Source organism: Phocoena sinus, chromosome 2 (assembly GCF_008692025.1).
Source record: "Phocoena sinus isolate mPhoSin1 chromosome 2, mPhoSin1.pri, whole genome shotgun sequence".
NCBI lineage: Eukaryota > Metazoa > Chordata > Mammalia > Artiodactyla > Phocoenidae > Phocoena > Phocoena sinus.
The window spans coordinates 24,848,056-24,875,707 of NC_045764.1; the positions used below are offsets into that span (position 1 = coordinate 24,848,056).

Consider the following 27,652-nt stretch of genomic DNA (forward strand, 5'->3'; position numbering starts at 1 on the left):
AGATAACTAATAAGGACCTACTGCATAGCACAGGGAACTCTACTCAATACTCTGTAATGACCTATATTGGACAAGAATCTAAGAAAGATTGTATATATGTATAACTGATTCACTTTGCTTTACACCTGAAACTAACACAACATGGTAAGTCAACTCTACTCCAAAAAAAAAAAAGAAAGAAAGAATAAAGGGCAGGAGGACCTTGAGAGGAGAGAGTATGGCGCTTCCCAGATTTGGCCAGGCTGGTCTTCGTTCCAACACAGGCGTGGTTTTCTCTGGAGAACAGCCCCACCGGCCAGAGGGTGGCCTTGTCAGAAACCTTCTCCGTTAAGAGTGAGTTTATTTCATCATCAATGACAGTGTTTTAAGTGTCTGGAGGTGTGTGTTTGCTTTTCTTATGTAACCACAAAACAGCAGTTAGTTTCTCTCTAACAGATAAGAGTGACAGGAGTTGCTGTTGCCTTTAAGATGATGCATGCAGTCTTATTCTGAGAGTAAACTGGCGAGTTTAGTCACGACAGACCTAGTTCTTACTTCTTCCTCTCTCACCTCTTCCCAGCACCACCCTTCCCCATGTCGTTTCGCTCCTCCGTTTGGGGATAGGAAGAAAGCAGAGCAGGGAAGCGCATGCCAGGCTGACAGCAGTTTTAGATGCCTGGGCTCCACCCGTGTGACTTTTTCCTCTTTTCTTTTTAAAACTAACCCAGCAGGATGGTGTGCACACCAATTACTGAGCACACAGAAACCCGAGCACTGCTCTATTGAAGGAACAGCTTTCAAAGGACTGTGGCAGGAGCTGCTGCCCCCCTGCCAGGCATTTAAAGGGCTGTGCTCTCCCGGGAAGAAGAGCTGACTTCCTAACCTGGGACTTTTCTCAGAGGCCCCGCAGAAGGAGCTGTACGTAGGGAAAAGGACATGTTGGCAATGGGGTTCCCCACTAACTTTGGGACCTTCTGCACCCAAGCCAAAAAAAAAAAACAGAAAAAAGAAACCTTAAAAAAAGTTTTATTTATTGTACTTGGCAAAAAACAATGAAAAGAATGTGAACTCGACTTTGAATACCTCACACCTGTGGGTTATACATTTTTCTAGTGTATTCCTAGGAATACCTAAGGAAGCTATGATGTAGGTAGCGTAGCCTTTATTACCTCCATTCTTTTTAGATAAGCACTTTGAAGCACAAAGCAGGCAGGTGACCTTGTAACATCAAATGCTTCAACGTTAAGCTGATCTTTCTCTTTTGAAAAAAAATTTTTATTGGAAGTATAGTTGATTTACAATGTGTTAATTTCCTCTGTACAGCAGAGCGACTCAGTTATACATATATATACACATATACTTTTTCATATTCTTTTCCATTCTGGTTTGTCACTGGATATTGACTATAGTTCCCTGTGCTACATAGTAGGACCTTGCTGTTTATCCATCCTATATACAATAGTTTGCCTCCCAAACTCCTATTCCTTCCCTCCCCTACTGTCCTCCCCCTTGGGAACCACAGTCTGTTCTCTGTAGCTGGGAGTCCGTTTTTGTTTTGTAGATATGTTGATTTGTATTGTAGTTTAGATTCCACATATAAGTGATATCATATGGTATTTGTTTTTCTCTTTTTGACTGACTTCACTCAGTATGATAATCTCTAGGTCCCTGTTGCTGCAAATGACATTATTTCATTCTTTTTGATGTCTGAGTAATATTCCATGTATTGCATATATGTACCACATCTTCTTTATCCCTTCATCTGTTGATGGACCACTTATGTTGCTTCCACGTCTTGGCTATTGTAAACAGTGCTGCTGTGAACATAGTGGTGCATGTATCTTTTCAAAGTATAGTTTCACCTGGGTACATGCCCAGGAGTGGGATTGCTGGATCATATGGCAACTTTCTCATATATGCCCTTATGTGCTACAATCGAACGTCTAAAAATGGGTAGGGCAGCACACAAACAATCCTGTTGTTGAATTACACTCAAATGCGGCTTTTGTCTTAGAGTGAGAGCTGTTAACCCTGAAGTTAGAGGTGCCAGGTTATTGATACCCATGGTTTCTATCAGGGCTGTTGTATTCCATGTTTATTGCTTCCACTAAAATGCAAATACTTCGCGGATGAAGTACCTATCATCCGTGCTCCATGAGTATTTATCGTATGAATGTTATTATTGAACAGATAATTTATGTTATTCCATAATATCAGAATGCAAGGATATTTCTCCAGAACGGCAGGTTTCTGCCTGTAAAACGCATTCGCCTCAGCCACGTGGTGAGCACAGCAAGCAGAGCCGGGAAAGCCATCGTGCACGGTCGCATGCTGGGGACTCAGACCAGAGAGCTGAATCTCTACTCCCTTCATTTATAGACAAGAAGCTGAGGCCCACAGAGTGGAAGAGATTTCCCCAAGTTTACCCCATCGAGCTTTGCCCTGGCCTTTCATTCTTAGTGAGAACCCAAGAGCTGGCCACAGTTAGAGCTGTGGTCCCCTTGCATGGCCCCGGCTCCTGTCTCTGATGGGGAGTCAGGAACATGTTGAAAAGATGTAGTTTCTTCCCTGGAACTTAAACTTAATTGTACAGAAATGCCCTTGAGTTCAGCATTTCATATAGAAATCAGATACTCTTTAAAGAGCAAGGGGAGAAGCATTTGAAATTTGAATATAATACTTTTGGGGGAAAGAATGAAGAGAAGCTGTTACTTCACATGGAAGAGACAAGGCTTGGAGGTGATTTTAATGTGTCGGTCAATATAAGAGGGATCATTGAAAAAAGAGTCCTAACTAGCAATTTCTCATCTTCATTTAAAAGAGAGAAATAGGCTTGTAATAGAGCATGACGTTTTCTGTTTAGTTGTTGAAAAAAAAAATTGGTAATCAGGACAGCATAAACTTACTAAGCTTTGTGCCAAACTCACCTAATTCCATTTTTATAGAGTTACCAGATGGGTGAAATACTAGAAAAGTGAGAGGAACATTTTTATGTCGGTAAGACATTTAATAGGATGTCTCATAACACTCCTGTTAAAAATATGAAAAACACCTAGGGGAACAACAATTCATTTCGTATTCAAGAAAGAGGCATCCTTAGTGGCGGGTCATAGAAGTCGTCTATCCTAGTCATCAGTATTTATAGAAATAAATGACCTTAGTGATGGCTTAGAAGTCAGGCCAAATGGACAAAGGATCAATATATGTAATTTTAGAAAACGCAACTTCCTCTGAGTTCTAACATATGTTACTTTCATTCACCGATGAGCCCTGAAGTTATAGCAAGACAAAATAATTTGGATCAACAGAAAGGAGACTGGGGCTCTCATGATTAAATTCACTAATATTTCTTCCCCAGTCCTAGAGAACCATAACTTGATACTTAGCCACGTCACTTTCAATTACTAAAAATATCTGAAAGTACTTCCTTTTCAAGTCATTTGGAAATAGAGTTAAAAGTTGGCAGCCTAGAACCTCAACTAGGAGGTTTAGTCTGACTCCAACTCAGCCTCTCCAGAGTTGTGGGGAGAGAACTGTAATGCCGGACCTGTGTCACCTTGGTGACATCACCATGGCATTACTGGTAAGCAAGGAAATTCCTAGCTGCTTTAGTGCTGCCTAGATTTCCTGAAAGCAAAAGGAACCAGTGAGGGGAGCCTTGGTTCTGTAGAGCCATTCCATGTTCCCTTCAAACCCAGTCCTGCCAACTGTAGACTGGAAACCCAGAACTTTGTTTAACGTTTCCCAGTGGAGCAGCTTTTATAAGATGTTTCTTCTCTCTCTGCTAAGAGGTCATTCCTGTTAGAATGCCTTCTACCTCCGATCAGATCAGAACCAGCCTGACTTCCTTATTTACTGAAAACCCAGCAAGGAAATACCTGGAATCAGTGGAGAACAGGTCGGGCTAGATGTGCATATCCATCTTCTGCTACCCCAAAGTCAACCATCCCCAGGCCCCAGTCACGGCAGCCCCAGAGCATAGCGCAGTGGACCTACGCCCTAGAGAAGCAACTCTTGCTTCAGAGTCTAAGCAGGTGAGTAAGATGAAGGGCGTTTCAGGCAGGAACTGAAGGTAGAATCCTGGTGGGAGCCATGGTTCCATTCTCTTTGCTCCTGGAGATGATGTGTGAGAGATGGTGCAGGGAAGAAACCACCCCCACTCCTTCCTCTTCATCTTTCCTCTTTGCCTGGAGACCATCACTTGGCTTTTATTCCTGTTCCATCACCAGGGAGGAAGCCCTGAACTGCAGCAGTCCCAGAGGAGGAAATGTGGGGAAGGGTGGCACTGTGGATGAGGAACCAGAAAAGGCAGTGTTTCCTTCAGCCCTTCCCTGACCCAAGTTTGCAAAGACAAGAAGTGTAGCTTCATTGTTGGGAGCAACTGGGGTACAAGTGTCTTTTGAGAGCCCTAGAGAAGCATGGGATGAATAGTACCTTTTCATCATCTCGTCTCTGCAGTAAAGAACAGCTGCAAGGAACTCAGTGGGAACCCAAAGTGTTCTTGACAAAGATGTCAGTATAATTCACCCAGTCAGACATAATTAAAAATAATTACTTACAGGACGGAACTTGCCATACAGGAGATCAAAGTGCTCTGTGTGCTTTCAGAATAGACTCCAGACCCCAGAAAGGAAGAGAATGTTACAGCAGATAACCCACAGTTTGGTATCTGTGGCACTGGATTCCGGTCCCCGCTCCACCACCATTAGCTGTGCAACCTTGGATTCATGTCCTCACCTCTCTGAGCCTGTTTCCCTACCTGTAAAATATGGATGAGAGTATCACCTTGGATATGTCACAAGACCATGGCATGAAAATGGAGGAAACATATGCAAAGAGGACTTCTGATTAATGTCAGAGTTTGCTATTCCTTCTTCTCATTGATTTCCCTAAGAGGTAAACTGAGGCAAAGACTACAAAATAGCTTATTGCTCTCCATTCTCTTTAGAGCAAGATGAAATGTTACTTTTAAACACGAACAAAAGTAAGAAAGGGAATCTCCCATTTCCGTCCAGCCAATCACAAATGTCCACAGTGAAGATCCAGGGAGAGCACTTGGTCCTCTTCTCCCATGTCCCCTGGTCCACGCCCAGGAACTTCAGCCCCTGCCTCTCTCTGTCTCTTAAGCATCACGAGCTTGTTCCAGCAGCAGCCTGGCCAGGGCTCACTCCCCTCGGAGTGGTTGGGCGATGTTGAGAATTAGGGGCGGGCATATTTTTCCAGGATATTGTAGGTTTTGTTTCAAGGAGGGCAAGCTGGTGCCTGAGTTCAGCCTTTTCCTTCTTGCAGCCCAAGAGCATGACAGAGGGACGTAGGGACACTGCACGTTTCCTGCCTCTTTCTCTCCCAGAGCTTCTACCAGGACAAATTTGAATTTCAGATTTTTAAACCTCAGGAAAATATCTGTGTTCAGAAGATGGTTCGGGTTTGTTTTGTGCTGTCAGATGCGGGATGAGAGCAGGACATTGACACCGGATGCCCCATTGTCACATCCTCTTTTTTCTTTCTTCCTGTGAACAGGACAGGGAGAATTGGCTGCTCAGTCTGGGGGGCAGGGGCAGGGGCCGGAAGAAGGGGGACGGGAGGAGGAAGACTTTTTCGGGTAGAATAAAAAATTCTACTTTGTCATTAGGACAGTCCTTCTATCATTCAGAAAACTTCATCAGTTATATTCTTATTTGTTTCTTACTAGTCTTGTGAAGTGTGGTACCCGTTAGTCTATGTGTTCGGCTGCGGTCACAGGCCTCCTGTCCTCTTCTGCCTGCACATCCAGGCTCAGGTGGTCCAGGGCATCGTCAAGGTGATTCAGTGCCACCACCACCTCCAAGTTCTAGCCGGTAGCAGGAGGCAGGTGGGGCCCAACCTGGAGGTTACTCATCAGCTGGCTCACCGGCCACTGGCCACACCCACCTGCAGGAAATTGTGCCAGTGGTGAGGTGTCTGCCGTAGGCTGCCCCGACCTTCAGATGCCCTCTGTTGGAGACCACCAGCTGCACGCTTCCTCTTCTCCCCCTCATCCTCCTTGCTCTCCTGGTTCACCTTCCCTGGCATCACTCTGCAGCCACACCTGTTTCTCCACTGCCCCACCCATCCCAGTCTCTGTTGCCCTCTGTCACCTTTTCCTGCTTCACCTCTGCGCTCCATGCTCAGCATCACCGGTGGGCGTATCTCCCCCACTCCTGCCTCCCTCCCCAGAGCCCTTTCCCCCAGGCCCTTACTTCCCACTACCCTTGGCCGTGGAAGCCCCTCGCGTGACCTGGAGCTGGGGGAGGACCTGATCTGATCCCACAACTCCATAGGAAGAGGAATCTCTGACTCCACTCTCCCAGGGTGTGTCCCAAATGGGACTTTGGGAAGTAGTTCCTAGTAAATCTATTATATAAATCTCCACATTTAGTTCTTCCCAAAATGTGCATATGTCGATTCAACATCATGGGTAACATTTCTATGGAAAAAAAAATATGCTCTGATCTAAACTACCTATTAGTGAAGTTGTGGACCGCTGCTGTTTCCTAAATCTGAATCTCCTATGATAAGGATTGGAGGATTCTTGAAATCAAGAACTGTGGCTTCGATGTCTAAGAACCGCCCCCCTCCCCAGTACTTTCCACATACTGAACTCCCAGGAATTGATATTAAGAGTGACTTGTTAAATTACCAAATGTTATCAGAGCAAGGCATCTGAATGCGTGCTAGGTGGTACCCTGGGGCCTGGTGCCCAGTGACCTTGCAGTAGAAAGGGACTAGATTTGGAATCAGGAGCCTTAGGCTGTGTCACTTACAAGTGCTATAGCCTTGAGAAAAGTCCCCACTGCTGCAGGCATCCATTTCTCCTTTCACTATAATTGGAACTGTCCATCCTACTGCACAAAACTGTTACGTGTGAAAAATGAATTGATACAGGAAAAGCATTTTCTCCTTTTGTTACCTAGGATCATTTTTTTAAAAAAATTAGTATTGTAAACCTCTGAAAAAATAACCATTTAAAATCACCTAAGGGCTTCCCTGGTGGTGCAGTGGTTAAGAATCCGCCTGCCAATGCAGGGGACATGTGTTCGAGCCCTGGTCCGGGAAGATCCCACATGCTGTGGAGTAACTAAGCCCGTGCACAACAACTACGGAGCCTGTGCTCTAGAGCCCGTGAGCCACAACTACTGAAGCCCATGTGCCACAACTACTGAAGCCCACACGCCTAGAGCCCATGGTCCGCAACAAGAGACGCCACCGCAATGAGAAGCCCGCGCACCGCAAGAAGAGTAGCCCCCGCTCACTGCAACTAGAGGAAGCCCGTGTGCAGCAACGAAGACCCAACGCAGCCAAAAATAAATAAAAAATAGAAATAAATATTAAAAAAAATTTTAATAAAATAGAATCGCCTAAAATCCAATCCATCCAGAGATAGCACTTTTGATCCAAAGTTTTTCCCATTAAAATTTATGCATGTAAATTTATCTTTTTAAATGAGCGCCTATTATATACACTATGGTTAGTATCTCTTTTTAACTTAACTGTATACTGTAAATTGAGTGAATAATAATCTGCTGGTTGTAAAATATTCCACTGTAGTTATATGTCATAATATATTTAAAATAATACCTTATTTGGGGACATTGAGGCTGTTTCCAATTTTGCTATTATTAACCAGTGCTGCAGTAGGCATTCTTGTTTATATACCTTCATATACTTGCCTTATTATTTTAAAGTCATTTAATACATATTTTCTTCTATAAAGACTGTATAGGTCCCTTATCCAAACTATTACAGCCAAATCTATTTTATAATTCATATTTTATAAAGGTAATAAAGTTATACACTGTAGAGTACAAAATATTCCTAGTAAGCTATGCATTGGGGGGTAAGGTATTAACAGTTATGTTCAGTGGGATTAAGTAGACCATAAATAGCCCACATCAGATTTTGCTACAAAATTAGTTTGCACTACAGAACCATTTTTTTCCTATTTTCAGAGCTTTTGGATTTTGGAATTGCAGAAAAGGGATTATGGAACTGGCTAATTTACATTTCTTTAGGTTCTAGTGAAATTGAACTTTTTTCATGGTTTTATTTTGCCTTTATAATATTCATTTTGTTAAAGGGTGCTCTTAGCCTTTGCCTGTTTTTTAATTGGGCAAATAATATTTAACTATTAGGCTTGACCTTCTTATTGATATTTAAGAGCTTTTCACATATTTGTCAAACATTTTGCCACATACTTTAAATCATGTCTCCTAGTTGTCATTTGTCTTATACTTTGATAATGTTTAACACGTATGTTTTTTTTTAACATCTTTATTGGGGTATAATTGCTTTACAATGGTGTGTTAGTTTCCGCTTTATAACAAAGTGAATCAGTTATACATGTACATATGTTCCCATATCTCTTCCCTCTTGCATCTCCCTCCCTCCCACCCTCCCTATCCGACCCCTCCAGGGGGTCACAAAGCACCGAGCCGATATCCCTGTGCTATGCGGCTGCTTCCTACTACCTATCTACATTACGTTTGGTAGTGTATATATGTCCATGCCTCTCTCTCGCTTTGTCACAGCTCACCCTTCCCCCTCCCCATATCCTCAAGTCCATTCTCCAGTAGGTCTGTGTCTTTATTCCTGTCTTACCCCTAGGTTCTTCATGACATTTTTTCCCTTAAATTCCATATATATGTATTAGCATATGGTATTTGTCTTTCTCTTTCTGACTTACTTTACTCTGTATGACAGACTCTAGGTCTATCCACCTCATTACAAATAGCTCAATTTCATTTCTTTTTATGGCTGAGTAATATTCCATTGTATATATGTGCCACATCTTCTTTATCCATTCATCCGATGATGGGCACTTAGGTTGTTTCCATCTCTGGGCTATTGTAAATAGAGCTGCAATGAACATTTTGGTACATGACTCTTTTTGAATTATGGTTTTCTCAGGATATATGTCCAGTAGTGGGATTGCTGGGTCATATGGTAGTTCTGTTTGTAGTTTTTTAAGGAACCTCCATACTGTTCTCCATAGTGGCTGAACCAATTCACATTCCCACCAGCAGTGCAAGAGTGTTCCCTTTTCTCCACACCCTCTCCAGCATTTATTGTTTCTAGATTTTTTGATGATGGCCATTCTGACTGGTGTGAGATGATATCTCATTGTAGTTTTGATTTGCATTTCTCTAATGATTAGTGATGTTGAGCATTCTTTCATGTGTTTGTTGGCAGTCTGTATATCTTCTGTGGAGAAATGTCTGTTTAAGTGTTCTGCCAATTTTTGGATTGGGTTGTTTGTTTTTTTGTTATTGAGCTGCTTGTAAATTTTGGAGATTAATCCTTTGTCAGTTGCTTCATTTGCAAATATTTTCTCCCATTCTGAGGGTTGTCTTTTGGTCTTGTTTATGGTTTCCTTTGCTGTGCAAAAGGTTTTAAGTTTCATTAGGTCCCATTTGTTTATTTTTGTTTCTATTTCCATTTCTCTAGGAGGTGGGTCAAAAAGGATCTTGCTGTGATTTATGTCATAGAGTGTTCTGCCTATGTTTTCCTCTAAGAGTTTGATCATTTCTGGCCTTACATTTAGGTCTTTAATCCATTTTGAGCTTATTTTTGTGTATGGTGTTAGGGAGTGATCTAACCTCATACTTTTACATGTAGCTGTCCAGTTTTCCCAGCACCACTTATTGAAGAGGCTGTCCTTTCTCCACTGTACATTCCTGCCTCCTTTATCAAAGATAAGGTGACCATATGTGCGTGGGTTTATCTCTGGGCTTTCTATCCTGTTCCATTGATCTATCTTTCTGTTTTTGTGCCAGTACCATACTGTCTTGATTACTGTAGCTTTGTAGTATAGTCTGAAGTCAGGGAACCTGATTCCTCCAGCTCCGTTTTTTGTTCTCAAGATTGCTTTGGCTATTCGGGGTCTTTTGTGTTTCCATACAAATTGTGAAATTTTTTGTTCTAGTTCTATGAAAAATGCCAGTGGTAGTTTGATAGGGATTGCATTGAATCTGTAGATCGCTTTGGGTAGTAGAGTCATTTTCACAATATTGATTCCTCCAATCCAAGAACATGGTATATCTCTCCATCTATTTGTATCATCTTTAATTTCTTTCATCAGTGTCATATAATTTTTTGCATACAGGTCTTTTGTCTCCTTAGGTAGGTTTATTCCTAGATATTTTATTCTTTTTGTTGCGATGGTAAATGGGAGTATTTTCTTGATTTCACTTTCAGATTTTTCATCATTAGTGTATAGGAATGCAAGAGATTTCTGCGCATTAATTTTGTATCCTGCAACTTTACCAGATTCATTGATTAGCTCTAGTAGTTTTCTGGTAGCATCTTTAGGATTCTCTATGTATAGTATCATATCATCTGCAAACAGTGACAGCTTTACTTCTTCTTTTCCGATTTGGATTCCTTTTATTTCCTTTTCTTCTCTGGTTGCTGTGGCTAAAACTTCCAAAACTATGTTGAATAAGAGTGGTGACAGTGGGCAACCTTGTCTTGTTCCTGATCTTAGTGGAAATGCTTTCAGTTTTTCACCATTGAGGATGATGTTGGCTGTAAGACGTTTAAGTTTTTAGTAAAATAGGATAGAAATGTGTTCCTTTATGGAGCTTGTCTATGGTGTATTTGAGAAATCTCTCCTAATTCCAAAAGGATATAATCATTAATCTACATATCTAGTATCTTTAGTAGTTTAGAGGTTTTTATTTCTATGTTAATGTCATCAATCTCTCTGAATTGTATTTTGATGTCAGCTTTAATGTAAGTTTTAGCCGATGGGCACAGTCCATTTATTAAACAATCTTTCCTTTTCCCAGAACTTTACTGTCATCGTTGTACATAAGCTTTCATAAGTATTTGGACCTGTTTCAAAACATTTGGTTTTGTTCTGGTGATCTCTCCAACTCTGCTGCTGCCAGCACCACAGTATTTCCATTATTACATCTTTATTTTCATATCTATTAGGGCTGGGGCGGGGGAAGGATGAATAGGTGGAGCACAGGATTTTTAGAGCAGTGAAACTATATTTAGTCTGATACAAGAGTGGTGGATACATGTCATTATGTATTTGTCCAAACTCATAGAATGACAGTACCAAGAGTGAACCCTTGTGTAAACTGTAGACTCTGGGTGATGGTGACGTGTCAGTGTAGGAAACAAATGTACCATCTCGTTGGGGCTGTTGATGATGGGGGATGTTGTGCACTGGTGGGACAGCAAATATATGGGAGATCTCTGTCCCGTCTGCTGAATTTTGTTGTGACTCGAAGACTGCTGTTTAAAAAAAGAAGTCTATTAAAAAAGCAAAAACTAGACGTTACTCCTGAAATCGCAGCGCTTACCTCCAAGGGGAGAGTATAAAAAGCTAAATAGAAAACTAGAAGAAATTGCATTTCTCAAATATTGTGTTACACATAGGCACCAGAGAACAATGCTTCTCAAACTGTGATGAAGGGGACTTCCCTGGTGGCACAGTGGTTAAGAATCCGCCTGCCAATGCAGGGGACATGGGTTCGAGTCCTGGTCTGGGAAGATCGCACATGCTGTGGAGCAGCTAAGCCCGTGCGCCGCAACTACTGAGCCTGTGCTCTAGAGCCTGCCAGCCACAACTACTGAAGCCTGCGCGCCTAGAGCCCGTGCTCTGCAGCAAGAGAAGCCACTGCAAAGAGAAGCCCGCACACTGCAACGAAGAGTAGCCCCTGCTCGCCGCAACTAGAGAAAGCCCCTGCGCAACAACGATGACCCAACGCAGCCAAAAATAAACAAATAAATAAATAAATTTACACCAAAAAAAAAAAAAGCTGTAATGAAGGAGCAATTAAAATAAAAACAATTTCCAACATCTTTTAAGACTAGCAACCTCTTAACCTCATCTTTGAAAAGCTGTGTGTAAACTGTCAGTGCTCTATGCCTATTAGTTATTTGCCACTAATCTGTAGTGGATTCTTTGTCGAAATGAAGATATTTATTCAGTCCACCTACCTTCTACTCTGCAGAACAGTGAAAGCGTATTTGTGAAATACTGTGCTGTCCTCTTAAGAGATTGTTGTCTTGTGAGAAAAGGCTGAAGCACATTTCACACAATAGCTCTGATCACAAAATAATCTTGTTGGCTCACTGAAAATTCACCAAGTCAAGTCAAAGGTTGGCATTTTCATTTATTTATTTATTTTATTTATTTATTTTTGGCTGCGTTGGCTCTTCCCTGCTGCGTGCATGCTTTCTCCAGTTGCGGCGAGCGGGGGCTACTCTTCATTGCGGTGTGTGGGCGTCTCATTGTGGTGGCTTCTCTTGTTGTGGAGCACGGGCTCTAGGCACGCAGGCGTCCGTAGTTGTGGTGCGCAGGCTCAGTAGTTGTGGCGCACGGGCTTCACTGCTCCGCGGCGTGTGGGATCTTCCCAGACCAGGGCTTGAACCCTTGTCCCCTGCCTTGGCAGACGGATTCTTAACCACTGCGACACCAGGGAAGCTCAAAGCTTGGCATTTTCAAGAGGTCTGCCGCATAATCAAGTACTTCTTTTTGTTTTTACCATTCTTTTTCTTCAAAGACACAAAGTTTTTAATGTCTTCATGTTTTATGTGTGTATGGTGAACACGGAAAAGCCCCCCTTGGAATATGAATACTTGCTATTGCACGTGAGGATGTTGCAGTGTCCAAAGTTAGGACCCGTCACAAATATTAAGTCCGATCGGGCCGAGGGACTGGCATCGGGGGGTGTAGGCAGTACTCATATTTTGTGTAGGAGAAAATCTAGTCACCTGTTCAAATCATATTCCTCACTGAGTGATATCTACAATAAAATAAGAGTGCAGTGGAAAGATGAATAAATAAGGACCTAGGAGACCTGAGTCCTAGTAACATTTCTTCCACCAATTAGGTAGATTTGATCACTTGCTTTAATTTCTCTGACCCTCAATTTCCTCAGCTGTTACAAGAGACAGCAGACAGTTTGATCCCTAAAGGCACTTTCAGCTCTCAAAAAGAAGAAAGAAAAATGAACAGATCAACTAACTGATTTGTTCACAGATTGATTCATTCATAACCGATGTATCCGTGTACGTATTCAAAAGACACTTGCAGTGAACATATTACATGTCAGTTACTGTGCTAATTGTGGCGGCCCAATGAGAAGGCAGTATGGAAAAGAGAGATGCGTTTCCCCAAGTCTCCGAATTCCCTTCTTGTTGTGGCGCTAGAATTCACTAAGCATGGGGAAATGATGAGAGACAGGGAGGAATGAATGGGGGGAATTGTCTTGGCATCACCACATTTAATGTATTTGTGTAGAACAGAGCTTCTCAGCCTCAGCACCATTGATGTGTTCGTTGTGGGCAGCTGTCCTGTGCATTGTAGGTTGTCTGCAGTATCTCTGGCCTCAATCTACCCAATGCCGGTCCCACCCTCTCCACCCGTTTGTGACAACCATCCATGTCTCCAGGCATTGTCAAATGTCCCCTAGAGGCAAGGTTGCCCTGGTTGAGAACCAGTGATTTAGAATCACCTCAGTGCCAGGTACTGTGCTGGATGCCAGGATAATAAAGAAGAGAAATACACAGCGTTGTCTTGAGGCCTTTATTCCAGGGCAGTGCTTCTAGAACTTAGATGTGCAGCGAGTCAGTGGAGGGCCTGTTGGAACCCAGACTGCAGACACCCGCTTCCATAATTTCTAATTCAGGGGGTCCGGGTGGGGCTGGCGGGTTTGCATGTCTGAAGTGGTGCTGGTGCGATGCTGGTGGTCCCTCAGGACGACACTTTGAGAACCGTTGGGCTCGGGGGTTCCCATCTCGCAGGTGACGGGTGTCCACTGCAGCTGTGGCCGAGAATATACATGTTCTCGCCTCACCCGTTCAACCAGTGTTTGCTGAGATTCAGAGTAATCTGTGGTCTTTAAATTGAGAAATTAGACCCCAGATGGGCTACTAAACCCACGATAAACCTGAGAGGTCACAGGAAATAAAGCCAGGGGAGGATCTCCTAAGCCAGAACAGTGACGAAAAGGTGCTTAGTTTCATCCTCTTGATTGCATTCTGTATTAACAGATGAATGGGTTGTTCATGGGCTTGTCCAGGTACCTAAAAAGTATCTAATTTCAGTTTCCATGGATACTAAGCTCTGATCACAAACAGGCTTTTACAAACCACTCATTTCTAAGGCGGGGACGTCCGTGGGCAACGAGAGACATGGGTGGCTCACCTAGACCTGCACGCACACATCCATCCTGGAGCGTCTGAGCCCTGCTCGGCCTTCTCCTCCTCCTGGTCTCCGCCCCGGTCTCCCTTTCCCTTTATCTCCAGCAGTAACTTCGACAGCAGTGCCTGTCATGCTGGCACACGCAGGGCTGTGTGTGTGTTATTATTCTTTGCAAAACTATTAGTTCATCTTTGGACTGAACATTGCTATTTCCTCTTGCTATGACGATACTACCAAATACTGTATTTTCTTTGAAAAGTGTCACACACCCTCGGGAGGAAGTGGGGTGTGGTGTTTGAACACCACTGGGGGGACAGGGGTGTCTCGCTCCCGCCGTACCCACAAGTGACAGCCCGCTTTGCAGTTCTTGTTTTCTCTGTCTCTTAATGTTGAGTCCACACTGACTGGCCACGTCATTTTACTCGCAGGATGAACAGCGAGAAAGTGGAGTCCAGGCTGTCAGAACCTCCTCTCTGTCCCCCTCTAGGCAGGGGTCTACTTCATTCTGAGGTCCCAGGGCTGATTTAGAACAGGGACCCTGTCACATTTTTGCATCCAGCACCAGGCTTTATACCTAGGAGGCAGGTTTAGCAAATACTTAGTGAGCGATGGCAAAAAACAAATGTACATGTCACTTCATTTCCTTAGCCAATAGTTTAGGTGAGTTCTAGGCCATGTCAGATAATCCACTGAGCTAGTCGTCGTCGTCGTCACCATCATCATCATCATCATCATCGGTAGTTAATTTCATCAGGGAGAATTACTTTGGAAAAGTCCTATATGATGTTATAGCTACCTTTTCCACCAAACACTGTTGTAAGCGTTTCATTTAACGGTTAATTCATTTAATCCTCCTGACAACTCTGTGAAGTGGGTCTGTTATTTTCCCCATGTTGCAGAAATAGAAACGTAGTCGCACAGAGATTAGGTCACTTGTCTATGAGTGTGTAGTTGGGGAAAGCTGGCGTTTGTACCGTGGCCCTCTCGTTGACACACCTGTGAGCTCCTGCCTGTGTCCTCTCCTTCCTGATGGTATACTGCCATGCCAGGCCAGGGAAAAGGGACCATGTGGCCAGGGACTTCAACTTGACCGTCTCAGTCAGGATGTCCTTTGGGGGCTTCCCTGGTGGCGCAGTGGTTGAGAGTGCGCCTTCCGATGCAGGGGACGCGGGTTCGTGCCCTGGTCTGGGAGGATCCCGCGTGCTGCGGGGCCGCTGGGCCCGTGAGCCATGGCCGCTGAGCCTGCGCGTCTGGAGCCTGTGCTCCGCAACGGGAGAGGCCACAGCAGTAAGAGGCCCATGTACTGCAAAAAAAAAAAAAAAGATGTCCTTTGACCGGGGCACACTGGGCCCTGCCTCTGATTGGACGCCCCACATCCATTCAGGTGGGGTGTTTTTCCTACCTGAGCACCTGACAGGCAGAACTCTTCCTCTGATGCGTTAGGAAGATTCCAGAGTATCCTGTGTCTCATTAGAGCTACTGAGTTAATATGATGGTAGAGTCACTGAGAAAATTGTCTCTTTCCCCCCAACTTTATTGAGATATAATTGACAATTAAAAGTTGGATATATATTTAAGGTGTACGATCGGATGATTTGATAAACGTACACACTGAAATAATCACCACAATCAAACATTAACATATCCATCATTTCACATAGTCTCCCTTTTTTGTGTGGTGAAGAGTGTCTTTTAAGAGTAAAATTTGACGCAGTGAACAGACCCATCGTTAAATTTGCTTCCTGTACCAGGCAGCATCTTTGGCCTCGGTAAGTGGTTACCCTACCCTGGGTAGAAAGTAGTGCCGAGGAGACCGACTTTGTACAAAGCAGTGAGCTCTGTCTGCTCTAGACTTTGGCCCTGGGAATCCTAACTGATACCAGCCAGCCACCAGTAAAGGCATGAATGGAGAAGGCGCAGAGGTAGACAGTACACACTTATGACCCCCTGGGAGAATTACCCAGGTCAGCAGCTTTGACCTCACTTCTGAAAGAGAGCTTAAGCTCTTCCAAGAAACTTCAACTCCGTTTATATTACCCACTCTTTAACTCTTCAAATTATAGCCGTGGAGTAGAAAGATCATTAAACCACAGGTTCTGACAAAAAGAAATGTCACATTGGTACCCAAGGTAACTGAGCAAGTAGGCAGTACAGAGGCTGCTGGGAAAGCCTGTCTGACAGCTGTCGTGGGTCCTTGCTAATTAGGAACTGGTTGAACAGATGGAAACAATCTATGGGGAACTCTCCATGCTTTCACTTCCTCCCTGGCCTAACCTTAAAAGCCATTTTCTAACAAGGAATCATTGACTAGTTTGAGTGGAGGCACTTAGCAACCAAGGCTGGAATACAGGTTCTATTGCTTACTAGCTGCTTACCCACTTAGGCCTCAGCTTTCTTATCTGTAGAATGGAGCTAATTATACCTATCTCACGGGCTTGGTGAGAAGGTTGAATAACACAAGCTACGGAAAGCTTTTTGCAAAGTTTTGTGAACTGTAGGAGACCTAATAAATAACCGTCTAGGCTATGCATGTGCTTGGAACAAATGGACAGATAGATCAGGAGTCAGGGAGATGCAGAAGAAAAAAATCAACTTGACTAGTGATAAAGGCTGGATTGGTGGATATGGCCAAAGTGTCCAAGCAAATTCGTTGGTCGTTGTTCACAGTGTCATAGGCAGTACTGCACAAAGGCTGGCCTCCCAGGACTGGCAGGTTAGGCCCGCCCCGCTTATGGCATAGCAGAGGGGAGTGGAGGAACATGGTCTCTGAAAGTCGGTAGATCCCCCCAAAAGAGAGGAGGGGGCTGCACCGGGCAAGCATAGTTTATTCTTCTAAAACTCATCTGTCAGATAAATCGCTCCTCTTCTCACGGGGAGCAGGAAAGGATTTCTGGATGAAGTAGTACAGAAATGAAGTCCTTGAAAGATGAGAAAGATTGAGGGGTGGCAACCGTGTACGCGTGGAGCTGGTAGAGCATCCAAGCAGAAGGAAGGTGTAAACAGAGCCGTCGAGATGGATTGTCGGGGTGTATTCAGAAAACAGGCTGAGTTGTGTGGTGTGCGGTCGGTACATTGATGCCAACACATGGGGGCTTTTAAATAACAGATTGAATCATGATTTAATTCAGCAAGGATGTGGACAGTTGAGTATTTGTATAATGTGATCAGAGCTGTGTTTTCGTGGGACTGTCTATTCATGTCACCCATTAAAGTTAGTGTCAGACTATTAATAATGCCATCCTAGGTTCCTTCTTTCCTATATTTCAATATTTGTTTTATTTCTACACTTTTTTTTTTTTTTTTTGGTGGGAGAAGGGATATGTTCTATTAGTCTGCTCAGGCTGCCAGAACAGAGTACCACAGACTGAGGGGTTTAAATGACAGAAGTTTGTTTCCTCCCTGTTCTGGAGGCTGGAAGGCTGAGATCAAGGTGCCTTCAAGGCTGGCTTCTGATGAAGGCCCTCTTCCAGGTGTGTCGATGGCATCTTCCCACTGTGTCTTCATGTGGCAAAGAAAGAGAGAGAGCTCTGGTGTCTCTTTCTCTTCTTATAATGACACTGTCGTAATGGATCAGGGCCCCACCCTTATGACCTCATTTAACCATAATTATCTCCCTAAAGGCTCCACCTCCAAATACAGTCCCGTGGGGGCTTACGGCCTGAACATATGAATTGCTGGGGACCCAATTCAGTCCATAACTGGGGTTGGGGGGAGTCTTGTTAACGTTCACAGGTAGGAGGGCATTACTAGCTCTGTCACAAATCCCCCTTCCTTACTAGTTGAAGGTTAGGCCTCTTTCCTTTTGTCATGTAGCATGTATGGTCAGGGTTATTTTAAAATATTACCTTCATTTCATACTTATTATTTTAATTCACTTTTGAGACCATATTTAGGGGTGAGAGGCTAATTTTTAGCTGACTCTTTTTATTGTACTACTTTGTAGACATCTTAGCAAGGGGATAAAACACTTCCCAACTAGTTACAGTCTTTCTTCCATGCACATTGCAAGGCAAATTAATTTTTTTATTATAGCTTTTTTTTCCTACAGCAGTAAGTCATTTTATTCAGCTGCCACTTTTACCTAAGAAACCTTTCTATCTCTTAAATGTGAAAGCTATAAACTTAATTTGCCAAAACTTGCCTGATGTTTAATTTACCAAATTTTGGCTGAGCTGATGTGTTTGGAACCCACTGAATGTTTTTTCCCCTCATCCCCAAGCTTACTGTCGATTCATTTGTGTTTTCTATATGGTAAAGATTTGATATTTCTTTGAGACTCTCCCTGTGTCCCTAAGACACCTCCAGCTAAATTATACCAATAAAAGTGACATCCAGATTTTTTTAAAATAAAGAAGTATGCTCATTCTTAGTTCACTTGCTGCAGAGGAAGAGAAGTCGTGATATGTTTTAGCTGATGAGAGTATAGAGAACTTCTTCTCTTGCTTTCTGTTTCTATGGAATTTCCCCCCATCCGCTTTTGTTAGGTGGTGGCAATCCTTCAGGTCACCGTGAAAGTATTTGGTGGCTTTGAATTGTGGCAGGTGAGTCCATCTGGATAAGTAGGTCAGTCAGCAGCAGGGAGGCAAGAGACCAGAATTCTCCATTCAGTACTTAATGGCATATGACCTCAAGCATGCCCCTGAGCAGCGATACTTGACCATCTCCCTGCATTGTCACCACCTGCCGAAGAGAAATGAGATCACACTTAAAGGTGAAAACACTGAGCTGTAAGAGTAAAGGTCCTCCACAAATTTAAAGTACACATTAGGATGGTATTTCGCAGTTGGGATGGCAGAAGCGCAGAAGATTGGATGGACACACTGATAGTTCATCGTGATGAGTGCCAGCATTGTGATGACTCCATTAGGGGAAAATAAGTGCTATAGGAGAGATACCTGAGGGGTTTTATGGGAGCTCGGTGGCAGAGCACAGAGGAAGGTCACGTAATTCAGCCCAGATATGCTCCTAAAAGACTCTTTCCATTCTCTTCCTACCCTTTTTTGGTATATACTAATAATGACCATAAAGTACACTAGAAAGTATATCAGTTGCAATAATAATAATAATAACTAACATTACTTTGAGAGTTTACTGTGTGACAGCCCTGTTCTAAGCACCTCCATGTGTTTTCCCATTTCATCCTCATAGCCCTTTGAGACAAGTAATAGTATTATCACCATTTTCCAAATGAGAAAGCAGAGAGGTTAAATAATTCCTGCAGTTGAGCTCATAATGGCATCGATTCTCTGCCAGTAACAATGCCTGGGATGTTTCCTTTGTATTGATTTCCCCTGTAACTGTCTGCCACCTAATCGGACCATAGAATACCCTTTCATGTAAAAGAAATGCATGAAGATTAAAAGATGATGTAAAATGTTGCTTTTGAAAATTAAGTTTCTTAGCAAAAAGGCATTGAGCATCAGCTCGATATCAGACAGAGGGATTGACCCAGGAGGTACATAGATGATTAAGATATGGTCTCTGCTCTCAGAGCCCGAAGTCTTGTTTGGGAAGACCAACAGGAACTAATACATTGAATAAAGCATTATAGGGAAATACGGCTGTGTGAGCATTTGGTCTCCTCCCCAGCCCCACATTCCCTAGAGGAACGTGGTAATAGAGGAGACCCCTCATCACAGCTAGAGTCCAGTAAGTAAGGCACCTGCATGCACTCACTCTGGAGGGTTTTTGCGAGATATACTGCAGATGAAACCAGAGGGACTTCTATAGGTTGAGTCCCACCCGTCTTCTGGGGATATGAGTAGATCCCACCCTCTTCAAGGATTATGTAGGAGAAATCCTGGTGGGACCTTACTGTGTCCCTCAAATTTGGGGGCTAAGAGCTGAAGACAAAGACAGAGAATGGGAGGTACAGGATCTACCCCACTTAGACTTTTGAAATGGCAGAGGTGAGGTGAACAAATATGACAGGTGCTGTCTCGCAGGGTACCCGGGGAGCTATGGGGGGCTGGGCAAGCGCTGAGTAAATTCCACCAAGATGTGTCGAGGGAGGCTGATGGAGGTGAGGGAAGAAGAGCTTCACAGAGGAGGTACAGACTGAGCGGGAGCTTGAAAGATGAGGAAGCGGGGGTGGGGCAGATGGATGCTGGAGTGAGATAGGAAGGCGGTCCAGGGAGAGGAGGCAGTATTGCTGAGAGCCTGGAGCTCCGAAACAGCATGACAAGTTGGAGAAATGGCAGTGGCTCTGCGTGATCCTAGGGAAGATACTTTGGGACTGGGAGTGAGAGGTGACAGGACTGGGGAGAGAGACAGGTAAGCTGCTATGATGGGTCCAATGAGGGATGATGCAGAATCCAGCCAAGACCCCAGGGAAGGAGGAGAGGAGATGGGGAAGGAGAAGGACAGGTTGCTTGCGGTGGATGAAAGAAAGGGTGATGTCTAAGCAGGGTGCTAGGCTGGGAGTCATGGTACCAGTCACTGACCTGGTAAAACAGAAGAAGAGGAAGATTCCAAAGGCAAGACAGTGAGTTCCTTTCGCACCTGGCAGGTTGGGGGGTCCCCGGGACCTGTCCAGGGGAGACTGGATGTGTGCTTTTATTCCTCAGACGAGCGGTCCGTAGAGGGACCCGTGTGTTACTGGAACAGCCTGAGGTGGCCAGTCAGTCTTACTGCACACATTGTTTGTTGTAGAGGGCGAGGCTACTGTGATTGGCAAGAAAGAGATTATGAAATCCACACTCCACAGAGAGACTGGGGGAAGACAGTCCTGATAGATGCGATTCCAGTGCATGTATTTCTGTACACAAGTAATTTTCCTATTTTAGCACCCCTTCTCCTTTACCATCAGCTCTGCGCACAAAAAACCAGCCCACAAAAATCTGTTATGTTAATTTCATCCTCATGTGCGTGTTACGCATCTTCTAGGCTCTTGAGATTTGCATGTATACACAGACATATATAGATACATACACATATGAGTGTTCAACAAATTTACGCTCACATAGCATTGTATGGAAGTGTATGATGCATGTTGTCCTTGCCATTGTTAGGTAAGAGCATTTCTAAAATATTTGCTAATTGCACAGGTAAAATAATATTGTTTTAAAATAATAATATTATATTAATAATTATATTAATATTATTAATAATAAAATATAAAAATATTATATTTTATAATAAATAATATTTTATTATTATAAAACAATAAAATATTATTAAATTGAATTGAATATTAATAGATCCTCAAAGAAAATGCATTATCAAGTTCCAATGTTATTTTTTTCTCAGCTATTTGCACCAAAATGCAAAATTTCAGGAGACCTTAAATACTACAGAGTAAAAGATGTTTTCTTAAGGCTCTAACCATTTCCCTTTAGTAAACTGAAACTATGCTGGATTACTTCAGATTTTAGTTTAATATTTTATTATATGAGTTCTCAGTTTCCTAATGTATATTCTTTATATAACCTCTGAATTTATAATCTATGCCTTGAAATGCCAGTGGCATATTTCTTAATTTTGGTTTTTAAATTATCATATGGCAAAATTGACCTTTGTTTTGGGTGCATCATTCTGTGAATTTAAGTCTAGATTTCTGTGACTACCACCACAATCCGGCTATAGAACAGTTGGATCTTCCCCCAGAACCTGCTCATGTCACCCTTTTATAATCATACCCTGTCCCCTACCCAAACCACTGGTAACCACTGCTTCTTTTCTCCATATAGTTTTGTCTTTTCAAGAATGTCATATAAATGCAATTATATAGTATCCTGCTTTGTTTTGTACGTCTTAAATTGCTCACAAGACTGAACGTTTTCCTACAAACTAGTTACAAGTATGTATTTTGTATAGTTTGTGTCATTGCCACTTATTTAGTTGGGTCATGGGTAGTGGTTTTGGGTTTTTTTTTTCCCTACACATTTGTGTATGCTTATTATATAAGAATGATGCTAACTTATTTTCTGTTGCATGTACCATAGATATTTCCTTAAGTCTTTGCCTTTGCATTTTCTTTAAGTGTGTATGACCTTACACATAGTGATATTGTTTGATCTAGTAATATTGGAATTCTCTGGTGATCTAGTTTGATGCATTCTTCCTAAATTAAAAAAAAAATGTAAAAGGAGCTTATTGCAGCATTATTTCTATTACGGAAAAACTAGACACAATCTAAATGTGGAACTGTGAGACTTCAGTAAAGCAGATAATGGAGCTGTCCCTCAGTGGGCTATCATGTAAGAATTAAAAGGATGCTTACAGAGATGACATAGTAGCTTGGACAATATTTTTGGTAAAAGCTAAATTAAAAGTCAGATACGATCTCATACACACAGTATGAGCACAGCATATAAAACAAAACCACAAAACCCATTAATTAAAATAGACTAGAGAAAATCCATCAAAATAGTAACCGTGATTTGCTTCTGTCGGTGGAACTATGAGGAGTGTTTTCCCAATTTTGTGTATTTTCTTCATTTCGTGATGATTGCCTGTTACTGTTACAGAAGGGGAAAAGATTCTGGGCAGCTCAGCGATAAAATGCTACCTTTTGCCTTTAAAAGGTACCCCCTGAGCTTGAGGCTTTATTGAACAACGTGTGAGGTTAAGCACACAGATGCCAGTTCTGCTTTCTAAATGTCAAAATGTCACTGTGACTAGACCTTTAGAAAGACAGTGGCTTGGCTACCAGACAGATGCATGCATTGGGCAGATCATCAAAATGCTATTGGGTGAGGGGATAGGGAAGGCGAGTCTGGTGAACTGGCAAGGGAATCAGGATGGCTGTGGATAGGAAGTCAGTTGATGTCTAAGCCAGCCCTGCTGGGGGAGGGAGTTTTGCAGTAACTCTGTTCCTTACTGTGATAGAACCCCTGGGGACACTAGACCTTTCAGTCTGTTCCCCAGACAGATTTTCCCAGGTGCATGTTGAGCTGCTGTTGCCTAATTCTGAACCCAGCCTGGAAATAGCAGAGTGACACATCCATCAGTAAAGGTCAGAGTGGTTGTAATTCGGACTTTATGAGTCAGTGATCCCTCGAGGCTCAAGTCAGAATTAATTACTTACCTTCACTTGTGTTAAGGAAATCTTCAAAAAGTCCGCACGTGGTAAATACTCGCATAAATGATGCTGGTTCTTGGTGATTGTTCCTGATTAGTGGAGGAATATAGATTTGTCTGAAAGATCTACGTGGTCCAGGAATGGGGGTCTCAAAGAAGTTTTCTCTGGAGAATTCTCAATTCTTAGCCAGGCTTCTGCCCAAGAGTTCTAAGCTCAGAGGGTGAAGGGGGCCCCCTAAAGACAAATCTGGAAGTCATCTAGCTGCTAATTCAGCAGAGTGACTATACAGAATGTGTTTCCAAGGCTAAGAACTCCTGACAAATCATGGTGATTCCATAACCATCTCCTTTAGTTAAACCTGCTGAACTGCAGGAAATTGGGACTCTCTTAACCTCCATGAAATTAACAGCAGTGATCAAGAGCCCCTAATTTGTCTGTCTGTTCAAAAAATACCCAGGCTGCCGGCATTCCAGAGGGCTGGCAATCTTTTATGGCTCTGTCGGATTCAGGGTTACGGGTCCAAGATTTCCAGTTGTGTCATTGATTCTCACATCTGGGATCCTGTTACTCTGAGTAGTTTTCTTCCTTCACAAAAAGGTAGAAAAGATGGCTAATGCTTTCTTCTTGATATCTTTGGCTTGCGTAAGAATGTTTGGGAAAATTCGTGAGGCAAAATCGGTTCAAGAGAAGGAGGAAGCAAAGACGTAACTCTATCACTGAATACCAGGCAATAGTTTCAGATTAATGGAACCTCATGGAAAAGCAGGTTCAAAAAAGGGTTGAAGTAAATGGACAAAACAAAGACAAGGAAGGAACAACAGATGAAGAATCAGACTGGAAAATTCTGGAATTTGTAGCCAACACTACGATGATTTTCACCGATATCTCCGGGAAAGTGTAATTATTAGTTCTTTGGCTTTTACGAAGGACTTTGTTTCTCCTTCCACAATGAAGTGGTATTTTATGGTGGTCAGTGATTTAGGGTTTTTAAGTGGTTTGTAATATTCAAGAGCTTAATTTATCTATATCTATATGTATATGTGTGTATGTGTGTCTAAACTAAACAGAGATCAGCTGCTGAATAAATATCTAGAGCCAATTCCATCACACACATAAATAGCCCATGTAAGAATTTTGTGGTGTCATGTTCAACTGGTGTGACTAAAATAGACTCACTGTTTGTAAACTCATTTTCTTATTACTGCGTGTTGTTTCCTGGGTACCTTCTTGAATAATATTGATAGAAGAAATAAAATGTTGGAAAGCCTCTGCTTCTCTCTGCAACTATTAAATAAAACTCTATTCGATTAAGCGTGGAACTTAGGTCTAACTGACAAGGTTCAATAACGCTAAGTCCTGAACGCCACTTTCTTTGGCTAGTCAGCCTGTGGTTTGGGGTGAGCCCAATAATGTACGGTGCAGAAGGGGAAGTAAAACATTTGTTTGAATGGATAGTTGAGCCATTTCAGGCTCTGGCTGTCAGAGATAAAGCACTGGTTAAGCGGGGGTGGGACACCCACAATAATATATTTTACAGCCCCCAAATAGCTTTTGTCTTTTGTCGCTTTTCAGGGAGCGGCCATGTCACCGTTTCTTCGAATTGGTTTGTCCAACTTTGACTGTGGGTCCTGCCAGCCGTGCCAGGGAGAGACTATTAACCCTTACTGTGCTGTGCTTGTCAAAGAATATGTTGAATCAGGTAAGCTTGAGTGGGTGGTGTAGGTGGGGTGGGAAAGGAGGAGGAAGACCCTGCTATGAACTGGGAAGCAAGGTCTTCCGGGATCTTCAAGGTCATCTGGCGCAACCTAATTTTCCAGCTCAGGAAACTGATGCCCAGGGAAGCCAAGTGCTTTCTCAAAGGCATATGGGCTTAGTAACAGCCTCTGAACTAGTCCTGGTCTCCTGCCTCATGTTCTACAATATTTCATGGTCCCATTTTCCACATAAACAAAGGAAAGGAGAAATGAGTTGAGGACATTATTGTGAAGAGTTAACGGGGGAAAAAAAAATCTAATGAGCTGATGTGAAACATGGTTGTGTTAAGTCTGGTTGTTGTCAGTGATTATAGATAAAGTCTGCATAATCTTGGAATTAGCCCCAAAGATGGTTTACTGCTTCTTTGGCCAAGCTCAGATGAATAGTACAAAGAATATATGATTAGCGCTTAGAGTCCAAATTACAGAAAACTTAACTTCTGTGTTTACTAAAACCCTGGTTGAGTGAAAGAATACTCATATTTTGTCAAATTTAAATATTTATGAGAAGTTCATGGTGAGGGGGAGAGAGTGACAGTCTTCCCGGATTCCTTTGTGGGTTTAAATCATTCCATTAAAATAATTATTCTGTCTGGAATCTCTCCATGATCACTTCAACTGTTCCCACCCTCCCTGATCCCTGCCTCTGTATTTTAAGATTCTCATGGACTTTCTTAAAAAAAAAAAAAAAACGGCGGGAGGACGTTTACATCCCATGATTTTTCCAGCTTCACTGCCTTCCTACACACATTCTGGTTTTCACAGTGACTTCGTAGGGAAGTCTGATTGCCACCAATGCAGAGTCCCAGTAACAATAGGAGCCATTATAGTTCGTTTACAGAGAAAGTATTTATGGAGCACCTACTGTATACTGGGTCAGAATACGTGCCTTTCCTCTACGTGCCTTTCCTCTAGAGCTTCTTTCCTAGCAGAGGAAGATAGGCAAGAAAGAAAAATATCATGTAGTAAGTCATGTGAAGTGAAGACATTAAAGCAGGGTAGTGGGGAGAGAGGATTGGGGCTGGAGAGACAGGTGGAGAGAGACAAAAGTCCTGAAAAAAAATAGTCCTTTAAGGGGGTGACATTCACAGGTGCAAGAGGAACCTGATTTTGCAGTTGAGAACCTCCAGCTAGATGTTTCCAGCTCAGAACCCTGGGGTTTCAAATCCTGGTGTGTTGGCTTTTCTCTCCCTTCTAAGACTTCTGCTCTGTGGTTGACTGACTTCAGCCTTCCAGACCCTGTGAGCACATCAAAGCGGGGAAGACTGTCTGATGATCTCGATTTCCCTTCTGCCCAGGTTTCTCTCCTGTTTAGTTAAAAGTGAGAATGGCACTTGCTCCCAATCTAAGACCTTTCAAAGGTCACCAAAATCTTTGAAGTGTGCAATGTCTGAGTTTTTCAAAGCTGCTTTCGACTTAATGTCCCCGGGATCCAGTTCCCTTTACAACCACAGCTCTCACTGACATTTGCCTCTTGAGAGCCTTTCTAAAATTTCTTCTTCTTTTGGCCTTGCCTTTGAACTTAGTCTAATCAGCCGTGTGGATCTGGAGAACGTGTCGAAAAAGACTTTGTTTTTCCAAAAGGTCAGGCTGTGGAGTTTAGAGGTTTGGGGTGTCGATTTTTTTTAGTTTGGTTCGGAAAAGAAATCACTCTGAACATGATCATTCAAATATTACTTCTCTAGAGTTTAAGCACATTTCAGTCTTGGGGGTGTGAGGCTGCGTTTTACGTAAAGCAGAACAGGGACAAACAGGACACAGTGCTGTCCATCTGAGAGCCTTTGAAAATGGCAAAACCCACTTTAAATAGATAGGAGCTTGAGTTCTGGTTCTCTTTTTAAGTGATTGCAAACATTACTGAATGAAGGTGTAAAAAATGCCTTGCCGTGGGAATTTCTGTCCTTTTTTGGGGTGTGGAGAATGGTTGTGGTTGGGAGGAATTAAAGGAATTATGAGGGGTGGCTTCAAGCCTGTGGAAGTAAAACGTTACTCCGATCACTAATATTGCCGTTGCTTTTTCTTATAGTCCGATCCTGAGTTAAATTTCTTTTAAACAAGACATAAAAATCTTCCCCTTCCTATTCCACGCTCAACACTGTCAGAGTTTATACCTCTAATAGCCAGGTTTACCTAAAATTTGAAGTCTCAGCTTCTTCAAATCCCTGTATACCTCCCGAAGAATAATTTAGCAAATGCCAAATGCCTGTTCTGCTTTTAGCATCGTGCGCCGGAGAGAATCAGGATTCAGAACTGCTTTGTTGCCCTGTTTTAAGTGAATTTTTCCTTTCGCTTTATCAACATCTCTGCATTGCTAAATCTGCCACTTTGTGTGCTTATGATCACAAGAAACACACACTGAAATACAGCTGCAGTTTTCCGCTCCTGAAATGATTAAAGAACAAATACTATGGAAAATCCAATATGGATGAAAGACAGGACAACACTGCTTAATCCCACGAGTAAGTCCAGTGGCCTGGTGGTTCTGGGGAAGTTCCCTTAAACTATATCATCCTGACCTTGGCTCCCGTTACTAACCATTTCCAGGACCCCCACCGGCCTGCAGGTCTACAGCCGGCTTCACTGGCTCTGGGGATGGGGACCACCACCTCTCCGGAATACTTGTTAATTTTTGCTTAGGGTTCATGGCTTATGTAAAATATATCCTCATTTGCAAATGAGGGAAGGAAATAACGGCTCGTGATGTTTTAAAGGTTTTGC

The 27,652-nt window shown here is 42.8% G+C and overlaps 1 protein-coding gene across 1 annotated transcript in view; it reads left to right on the plus strand.

The window, feature by feature from the left end:
- PRKCQ (protein kinase C theta) overlaps nt 1-27,652 on the plus strand; it is a 153,176-nt gene that overhangs the window by 24,880 nt on the left and 100,644 nt on the right. Inside the window, exon 2 of the mRNA XM_032623438.1 lies at nt 24,753-24,879. Coding sequence (XP_032479329.1) covers nt 24,762-24,879 — 118 coding nt within the window. The 5' untranslated portion in view covers nt 24,753-24,761. The remainder of the gene's footprint in view (nt 1-24,752; nt 24,880-27,652) is intronic.